This window comes from Bos taurus, chromosome 5, assembly GCF_002263795.3.
Source record: "Bos taurus isolate L1 Dominette 01449 registration number 42190680 breed Hereford chromosome 5, ARS-UCD2.0, whole genome shotgun sequence".
Lineage (NCBI taxonomy): Eukaryota > Metazoa > Chordata > Mammalia > Artiodactyla > Bovidae > Bos > Bos taurus.
In genome coordinates this window covers 31,276,047-31,286,413 of record NC_037332.1, presented here as the reverse complement: position 1 = coordinate 31,286,413, position 10,367 = coordinate 31,276,047, and the positions used below count along the sequence as shown (strand labels likewise).

At 41.0% G+C, this 10,367-nt stretch overlaps 1 protein-coding gene across 1 annotated transcript; it reads left to right on the top strand.

The window, feature by feature from the left end:
* Window positions 1-6,788: 6,788 nt before the first annotated feature.
* On the top strand, window positions 6,789-9,869 carry OR5BS1 (olfactory receptor family 5 subfamily BS member 1). The gene is made up of 2 exons (XM_024992355.2): window positions 6,789-7,561; window positions 9,602-9,869. Exons 1-2 carry the CDS (start codon window positions 6,789-6,791, stop codon window positions 9,762-9,764), a joined length of 936 nt encoding a protein of 311 aa, XP_024848123.1. The 3' UTR covers window positions 9,765-9,869.
* Window positions 9,870-10,367: the final 498 nt, after the last annotated feature.

The following is a 10,367-nucleotide window of genomic DNA, read 5'->3' as shown; positions in this document are numbered from 1 at the left end:
TTCTGTATGTGAAAGTGATATGTTCTTTCTGGATATCGCATTTTCATCTTATTGTCCACACCAAATATTTCTTTTTAAATTTTTTATTTTGTATTGGAATATAAGCTGGCTAAAATGTTAGGCTAGTTTCAAGTGTATAGAAAAGTGATTCAGTTGTACATATACATGTATGTCTTCTTTTTCAAACTCTTTTCCCATTTAGGTTAGTATGGAGTATTGAGTAGAGTTCTCTGTGCTACACAGTAGGTCATTGTGGGTTATCTATTTTAAATATAGCAATGTGTGGCTTCCCTGGTGGCTCAGTGGTGAAGAATCAGCCTGCCAATGCAAGAGACTCGTGATTGATCCCTTATCCGGGAGGATTCCATGTGCCTTGCAGCAAATAAGCCCGTGTGCCAGAACTATTGAGCCTGTGCTCTAGAGTCCAGGAGCCACGACCACTGAGTCCACATGACACAACTACTGAAGTCAGCGCACCCTAGGCCCTGGGCTCCCCCACAAAAGAAGCCACTGCAACGAGAAGCCCATGCACCACAAGAAAGTAAGCCTGTGCACTACTAGAGAGTAGCCTCCGCCCTCTGCAACTAGAGAGCACAGCAATGAAGACCCAACACAGTCAAAAACAAATAAATAAAAGTTTTAAAAATATACTACTATGTTCTGCACCAGAACCTATAACAGCAACACCCACAGTCCAGGAATCATCTGTCTGGACATCCTTAAAGACAGAGTATCTTTGACAATTTCAAAGGTTTTGCTGGCAGTTTGTTCTCTTTTGACTGACCGCAACCCTGTGGATCCTCTGCTCAGATGTATAGACATTCAGTATTTGATCAGTAGAGCAGAAAATGACAGGATAACTGGTAAGTGGACCGAGAAATATACAACATAAATCACATAATTTGTGTGCAATGTTAAGGAACTGAAGGCATCTTATCAGGATGTTGCAAATCTTCAGAGCCTCTGCTTACAAACTGTGGACATCTTACACTGATTCTACTCTCTGCTTTGTCCTTTGAAGACTGGGAGACTCCCCCAAAACATAAATGCTACCAAGAACAGAATTTTGTAGCTATAGACACTTATGTTTAAAACGCCTACTTGCAAGTTCTGTTTCTTTCCTCTGTAAAAACATATTTTTATATACTAAAAACACTGGTCTTAAAGTCTATAAAATATTAGAGTGCATTTTAGCCTAATTCATTATTTTCATGAAGTTATAAAAGACTAGAATCAAGATTGCTGGGAGAAATATCAATAACCTCAGATATGCAGATGACACCACCCTTATGGCAGAAAGTGAAGAAGAACTAAAGAACCTCTTGATGAAAGTAAGAGAGGAGAGTGAAAAAGTTGGCTTAAAACACAACATTCAGAAAACTAAGATCATGGCATCTGGTTCCATCACTTCATGGCAAATAGATGGGGAGACAGTGGAAACAGTGACATACTTTATTTTTTGGGGTCCAAAATCACTGCAGATGGTGACTGCAGCCATGAAATTAAAAGACGCTTATTCCTTGGAAGAAAAGTTATGACCAACCTAGACAGCATATTAAAAAGCAGAGAAATTACTTTGTCAACAAAGTTCCATCTAGTCAAAGCTATACAGTCTTTTGGACTCTGTGGGAGAGGGAGAGGGTGGGATGATTTGGGAGAATGGCACTGAAACATGTATAATATCGTATATGAAATGAATCACCAGTCCAGGTTCAATGCATGATACTGAATGCTTGGGGCTGGTGCACTGAGACAACCCAGAGGGATGGTACAGGGAGGGAGGAGGGAGGAGGGTTCAGGATGGGGAACACGTGTATACCTGTGGCGGATTCATGTTGATGTATGGCAAAACCAATACAATACTGTAAAGTAATTAACCTCCAATTAAAATAAATAAATTTATATTTTTTTTAAAAAGCTATTGTTTTTCCAGTAGTCATATAGATGTAAGAGTTGGACTGTAAAGAAAGCTGAGTGCCAAAGAATTGATGCTTTTGAACTGTGGTGTTGGAGAAGACTCTTGAGAGTCCCTTGGACTGCAAGAAGATCCAACCAGTCCATCCTAAAGGAAATCAGTCCTGAATATTCATTGGAAGGACTGATGCTGAAGCCAAAACTCCAATACTTTGGCCACCTGATGTGAAGAGCTGACTCATTGAAAAGACCTTGATGCTGGGAAAGATTGAAGGTGGAAGAAGGGGAAGACAGAGGATGACGTGGTTGGATGGCATCACCGACTCAATGGACATGAGTTTAAGTAAAGTCCAGGAGTTGGTGATGGACAAAGAAGCCTGGCACGCTACAGTCCATGGGGTCGCAAAAAGTCAGACACAACTGAGTGACTGGACTGAACTGAACTGATAAAAGACAAGGAATTATGTAATTTGTATTAAAATGCAGATATATTTCCGAGTATGCAGTTTAAGCTTTTGCAAAAAAAAAAAAAAAAAAAGTTCTACTTTTTACTTTTGTCAGCACATAATAAGATTTCCTATTACCATTTGTAGCTCAGAGAACACCTAACATACATCTCAAATATAAAAGAAATGCTTCTGAAGGCACTAAAAAATTGTTTTTTGCAACCTTATTTTTGGTGGTGGCAAATTGGAGATAAATTGAAGTTAGTTAGGCAATCTGTTTTAGAAAGATAAAGGCTAAGCTGTTACAGAAGAGATCCCAAAATAAAATGAATCAAACAAAATAGAAGATCATTTTCTCTTAAGTCCAGAGATGTATTAGAGAGTCCAGAGTTAAAAACCCAAGTTCCATCGATATTGTTGTTTTGTTATTTCCTAGGTATTTATTCAATCAACCATCATTCAGTCAGTATCCCTGGGAAAGACTGATAATTTCTCATCAATACTTATCCTTCCCTTCTACCTTTGAACATGTCCATGTTTTAGACACTTGACTGTTTATGTAATATAGAGACCACATTTTTTGGTTCCATGTGGTCAAAGGTGCATAACAGCAAATGAGTTGATAAATGCTGAAGCTGATAATGGATACAGAAGGATTATTACACTATTCTTCTTACTCAGCATATTAAAAACAGAGACATCGATTTCTGACAAAGGTCTGTACGGTCAAGGCTAGGGTTTTTCCAGTAGGCACGTACGGTTGTGAGAGTTGCACCATAAAGAAGACTGAACACTGAAGAACTGATGCTTTCAAATTGTGGTGCTAGAAAAGACTCCTGAGAGACCCTTGGACATTAAGATCAAACCAGTCAAACCTAAAGGAAATCAACCCTGAATATTCATTGGAAGGACTAATGCTGAAGCTGAAGCTTCAATACTTTGACCACCTGATGCGAAGAGCCAACTCATTGGAAGAGACTTTGATGCTGGGAATGATTGAAAACTAAAGGAGAAGGATGAAATGGTTAGATGGCATTGCCAACACAATGGACATGAATCTGAGCAAACTCCAGGAGATAGTGAAAGACAGGTGAGCTGAGCCTGCCGCAGTCAATGGAGTTGCAAAGAGCTGGACATGACTTAGTGACTGAACAACAACAATCCTTAAATTTTTCAATAATAAAAAGTTTTTATGACAGTTACATTTTTTAAGCTTTTTTACCTTTATAAAATTGAAATTAGATTATTTAAAATGTTGTTAATTTCTGCTCTACATCAAAAGATTCTGGAATACATACATACATACATTCTTTTTTTATATTCTTTTCCATTATGGTTTCTGACAAGATATTGAAATACTTCTCTGTGTTGTACAGTTGGACCTTGTTGTTTATCCATTTTATATATACTAGTTTACATCTGCTAACCCAAAACTTTTTACAGCTTTTAATCTATTTGGATTTTTGTGAATTGCAATAAATTAAAGAATCAATTTTGGATAACATAATAAATTTGTATTTTCTCCTGTTATCATGAAAATATGTTTAATATAGTTTTTCAATTGTATCTTTTATCATTGCACGCTCAGTTTCTTCAGTCATGTCCAACTCTTTGTGACCCTATGGACTACAGCCTGCCAGACTCCACTATCTATGGGATTCTCCAGGCAAGAATACTGGAATAGGTTGCCATATCCCCCTCCAGGGGATCTTCCTGACCCAGTGATCTAACCCACATCTCTTGGGTCTCCTGCATTGGCAAGCAGATTCTTTACTACTAATGCCACCTGGGAAGCCCAGCTTTTATCATTATATTTCTATAATCATAAATATTACTTACAATTTAACAAAAAGACGACTTCCCTGGTGGCCCAGTGGATGTGAATTTGCCTGCCAGTGCAGGGGACACGGATTCAATCCCTTGTCAGATAAGACGTCACATGCTTCAGGGCACCTAAGCCCACACACTACAGCTTCTGAGCTCTTCAATCTAGAGCCCATAAGATCCAACTACAGAGCCCACGTGCACCTCCTGAAACCTGCAAGCTCTAGGGCCCATGAGCCACAACTGGTGAAACCCTGTGCTGCAACTACTGAAGCCTGTGTGCCTATAGCAAGAAGCAACACTGCAACAGAAGAGTAGACCCGACCATCCGCAACCAGAGAAAGTGTGCACATAGTGACGAAAATTCAGTGCAACCAAAAATATCAAAGTAGTGTCCTGAGACATACAGCAAAGTCCCATTAGCTATCTATTTTACATATGGTAATGTAAGCGCCACATGGGCTCTGTATCTACCTAGATGGGTGGGATGGGGGTGGGGGTGGGGAGAAAGGTGTGAGGTTCAAAAGGGAGGGGATACATGTATACCTATGGCTGATTCATGTTGAGGTTTGACAGAAAACAACAAAATTCTGTAAAGCAATTATCCTTCAACTAAAAATAAATTTTTAAAAAATATCAAATGAATAAATAAGTATTTTTCAGTTAACAAAAACAGAAGGAAAGGAAGGAGGGAAGAGAAGAAGGAAGGAATTCCAAGATTTAGAACTAAGAAATCTTAGAACTCTATATTTTTATCTTGAGAAATTCTTGGCCACCCAAGGGTACCTCTTAGATGATGCAACTCACTGAAACAAGAATAACACAGGGAAGAAATAGTTGGCCCAGGAACTCATTTAGATCAGAGCAGGCCTCCTACCTGAGGGCCTCTCCAGGGACTATCAACACTCTCCAAGGTCTAGAGCTGAGATCAAGTCCCTCTGGTCATTGTTAATTTGGAGGCAAAGTCAAGAAATCTTCCTGTTGGACAGAATGACTATAGGGATATTTCCTTGCTCAGAAGCACCACCTCTGCATCTTCTAAAGGAAGGACAAAGTTCAGGGAAGCCCAGGAAGCCCTAACCATATTCGTGGCTTTTGCTCCAGTGTTGGAAAGGATGCCATTCAGGTAGCCTCCACTAAGAGCACCTCTTGTTGCTCTAGAGAACACAGGTGAAGACAAATATTATTCTCATTCAACTTCATTTTCTCCTAAAACTATCCATTCTGAGAACTCGTGAGTGTAAAAGCCATAAATAGAGATCAGATTCTTATTTATCATCCTCTTGAATTACCCTTCAGGGGGAGAGAGGTGAACGCTTTTATCTTCCTTTGTTCTAGACTAAACCCTCTGTCTGTTGTTCCACACGTTCTGCTGCTGCTAAGTCACTTCAGTCGTGTCCGACTCTGTGCGACCCCATAGACGGCAGCCCACCAGGCTCCCCCGTCCCTGGGACTCTCCAGGCAAGAACACTGGAGTGGGTTGCCATTTCCTTCTCCAATGCATGGAAGTGAAAAGTGAAAGTGAAGTCGCTCAGTCGTGTCCGACTCTTAGCGACCCCATGGACTGCAGCCTACCAGGCTCCTCCGTCCATGGGATTTTCCAGGCAAGAGTACTGGAGTGGGGTGCCATTGCCTTCTCCATCCACACATTCTAGGTTGTCTTTTATCTCTCCTCTTTTTTCCTTTACGATCTCTGTGATGCACAGAAGATGCCCCAAATTTGACTTGATTTCTTCCAACTCCTCTGGTAAAAACTCAGAGAATAGCACAATCTTCATGGACTCTCATGTTAAATCCTGAGAGCACAGTGCAAACATTGGATATTATAACATCACAGAAATCCCTTGAAGTCACTGATGTGCACAGCCATTGCCTCCATTTGAGGGCTTCCTCCTATCTGGTTTCTGTGAAACCAGCAACTCTGGTGCCACTTCCGCTTGTGTTGACACAGAAGGGGAAAAGGTTTCCATTTAGTATCAGAGATACTAAGGAAGACTGTCCCCCAATCTTCAGATTTTCTTGGGTGGAACAGACTTTAGAAACCATCTAGTTTTCTTGATTTGTTTTTTTGGTAAGAAAGTCAAGTGAATTATTCATGAACTTACAGCAACAGAGGAATGTCTTATGCCATCATCAGCTGTCACAATACCTCTGCCAATCATACAAACATGCATCATGGACTATAAGCCAGATGGCCGGCCAACACGTTTATTGTTTACTCACTATGCCAGTGAGCCTTCCTGTGGTTTGAACTCCATTCTTTTTGGAACTGGAAACAGTACTTCTCAGTGCACTGGTGGCTATTTCCAACTCCCTTCATTTCCTTCTCCAATCTCAATAATCTCTTTTTTCTCTCTTTCCTAAGTTTGATTCTCTACACTCTTCCTTCCCACCTTCTCCACCTTAGCCAATAGATTATTGCCCTGAGCTGGAAAGGGTTGATGAGGCCTGACATGGCAAGGTTGCCTCTGCTATACAATCCGTCCTGGGTCAGCCCTGAAACTTCATTCATGACACTTCATCCCCAGTAATGCTCTGAGACTCGTAGCACCCTGGAGCATTCTCTTCTGTTCTTGTGCCTCTGAAGGAAAACTTGAATGCTCCATGGAAGTTGGGAACACAACCAGAGTCACTGTGTTTGTTCTCCAAGGACTATCCAACAACCCTCAGATCCAGGCAGTACTCTTTGTAACATTCCTAGTGATTTACCTCCTGACCCTCACAGGGAACCTGCTGATGCTGCTGGTGATCAGGACTGACTCCCACCTCCACACCCCCATGTACTTCTTCCTCAGTCACCTCTCCTTCCTGGATGCCTTCTATTCCTCAGTCATTGTGCCTAAGCTGCTAGAGAACCTACTTTCCAAGTGGAAGACTATATCCTTCCTTGAATGTTTCGCCCAGATCTCTTTGGTCATATTTTCTGGGGCCACTGAAGCTTGCCTCCTTTCAGTCATGGCCTATGACCGGTTCCAGGCTGTGTGCCACCCGCTGCTGTATGTGGTGACCATGAACAAGAAGGTGTGTGCTGGCCTGGTGGGAGCCTCCTGGGCAATAGGAATGGGGACTGGCCTGCTTAACACCGTCCTCCTGTCTCAACAGCACTTCTGTGGCCCCAACCTCATCCGCAGTTTTGCCTGCGAGTTTCCTCCAGTGCTCCTGTTGGCCTGTTCTGACCCCTACATGAGCGTTGCCTCCATCCTGACCACCATGGTGGTCCTGGGCCTTGGTTCTCTTGCCCTATTGGTGGGTTCTTACACCCGTATTATCTTGACAGCCCTGGGGATCAACTCCACCACAGGTTGGAACAAGATCTTCTCTACCTGCTCATCTCATTTTCTTGTGGTCACCACTTTTTATGGTTCAGGAATGTTCAGGTATGTCATTGCTATACCTTTGAATGTAAATGTAGGATATTTTCACACTAAGGAAACTTGCTCTGTAAACAGAGCATTGCAGAGTAGCAGGAAAAGAACTGTACTAGAATCAGTAGGCCTAGATTCTAGTTTTGGCTCTGTTGTTGGCCTGATGTGTGAATTATTTTTAAAAATCCATTTTCTTTCTGAGGCCTCAATTGTCTACTCTGAAACATAATCTAATACAAGAAGTCAAGATTTTCTTACTTTCATTAACCTATGATTTTCAGGGTCATCAAAAGAAAATCACAGGGCCTCTGGTAGACGTTTATTCAGTGCTAGACAAGAAAATAAAATAAAATACATCATCCTTGAAACAGATGCCATTTCTCCTTCTTACTGGAAGTTCATGTCTCCACAGATGATTTCTGGTTTATTTATTAGGCATCTACTATACAACAGCTGCTTTACATAATCAAGCTCAATTTTATTATGTATAACAACACAGGAGAAATATTCTTAATGTCAACTTCTGATAAGAAATCCTGAGTTTCAGGAGTAATTAAGTACCTTACAAAAGTTGCCAGAACCAGCTAGGAATGGAACCTAAATATAAACCAAGTCTCCCTGACTTGAAACTGCACGTTCTTTTCCACCGTGTTTCTCTCAAACGTAAACAGTGCTAGTTGATGAGTCCTTGCTTCCCAGGAAACAGTAACTAATGGCCTGTGCTCTCCACTAGTGAAATGGAGATGGATTTGCACAAATTGCTCTATACTTTTCTCACCTGTTTGTTACTTGGTAAGACATGTGGCATGGGAAAAAATAAAGAAAGGTCTAGGAGAGCTCATCTGAGCCTGAGGACAATCTCTGCAGCTCTCTTTGTCTCAGTTTCCACGTTTGCCACAAGGGGGTACAAGATTTCTCCTACCTACTTCACAGATATGTTAGGAGAGATAATTTAAAAATTAAAAAATGACAGTAAAATGAATACCTTTTTTAATCAAGCACAGCAAACCCAAAAAGAACATTTATTCCAATGATAATGGCACAATTGCAAAAAAAAAAAAAATTAATGCTTCTTTGGGAAATACTCTCAGTAACATTTAACAAGTTACATTCAAAATTTTAATCTTACTCTTTTGGATTCATATCTCAAGCTAAACACAAAATTTTTGTGTTTCACCTTATTTACAAAGCTTAGCTTGTTTTCTAAGCCAAAGACAAACATACTAAAAAGGACAAAATTTCATTCCACTACACATTATAAAAATAATGTGCTGTGATTCTGAGGTAACTCCCCATAAATGTTTGGGGAAAATGACAACATTATTGGACTAGCATATAGTTTTGTAAGGAATAATCATCATAAGATGGGAACAAACAGCTGTGTATGCAAGACAAAGAAAAGGAAAAAATCCTCATATTGTCATCATAATTATTAAGGAAAAGTACTTTGAAAAGTGAAGTGTTACAGAAATGCATGAAATTATTTTTTATTCTAATCTGTAGCACTTGATATGCTACAGAACTTCCTTTTTCCTTGGGGCTGCTGCTGCTGCTAAGTCGCTTCAGTCGTGTCCAACTCTGTGCAACCCCATAGACGGCAGCCCACCAGGCTACCCCATCCCTGGGATTCTCCAGGCAAGAACACTGGAGTGAGTTGCCATTTCCTTCTCCAATGCATGAAAGTGAAAAGTGAAAGTGAAGTCGCTCAGTCGTGTCCGATTCTTAGCGACCCCATGGACTGCAGCCCACCAGGCTCCTCCATCCATGGGATTTCCCAGGCAAGAGTACTGGAGTGGGGTGCCATTGCCTTCTCCATTTCCTTGGGGTAGCTCCTATAATGTTTTGTATAATTCATCTATGGAGGTGTTTAAAGGCAGAAATGACAGACTTCTCACGGATAATACAGTCATCTCTAGATGCTTCTACAATGACAGCTGACTCAGCCCTGAGCACCCTCTTTGCAGAGTCTGGGGCGGAATGAACTGTGGCTGCCACCATCACTGTGGCCACTGTCCTGAGCTCATTTCTGTCCTTTGTGCAATTCCCTTCAAGGTACATGACCCCACCTTCCGGCTCAGCCCTGGAGCAAGTGCTATCCTTGCAGTACAGTGTGGTGACCCCCCTACTGAACCCCCTTATCTACAGTCTGAAGAACCAGGAGGTGAAGGCAGCGCTAAGGAGGATGCTGGCCAGGAAGCCCAGGCTTACCTTCTAAGCCAGGCTCTACTGCCTCCTCATAAATAAGAGGAAAAGTCATGGGAAAGAAGAGGAGATGGAGAGAGCTTCATCTCTAAGCTTACTTATTTAGAGATGTTTTTCAGCAAGAAAAACAGAAGCCTTAGTTCCTCTGACCCCAGTGCCTTCCCACAGATAAGCAAGATGGGAAAACCTCCACAGAACTAATGGCAGCCATCCACAGAGGACCCAGTCACCACACAAGAAAATCTTCTCAATAAACATCTGGATGATCATCAAAAAACAGAACCACTATCTATCCAGCAATTCCACTTTTGGGAATTTATCCAAAGGAAATGAAAATACTAACTCAAAAAGTTATCTGCACCCCCATGTTCATGGCAGCATTATTTACAATACCCAACATATGGAAAGAAACTAGGTTTCCTTAATGGATGAATAGATAAAGAGGCATGGATAAAGTAATGGAATATTAATCATTCATAAAAAAAAAAAGAAGAAACTCTACCATTTGTGACAACATAGATGGACTGTGAAGGCATTATTATGCTCAGTGAAATAAATCAGTCAAAGACAGACAAATACAATATGATCTCATTTACATGCAGAACCTAGGGAAAAA

Bases quoted from the DNA above. Each gene is read 5' to 3' on its own strand.
- OR5BS1 (XM_024992355.2), top strand. From the start codon at position 6,789: ATGGAAGTTGGGAACACAACCAGAGTCACTGTGTTTGTTCTCCAAGGA. The intron at 7,562-9,601 runs GTATGTCATTGC...ATTCCCTTCAAG, and splicing joins TATGGTTCAGGAATGTTCAG to GTACATGACCCCACCTTCCG.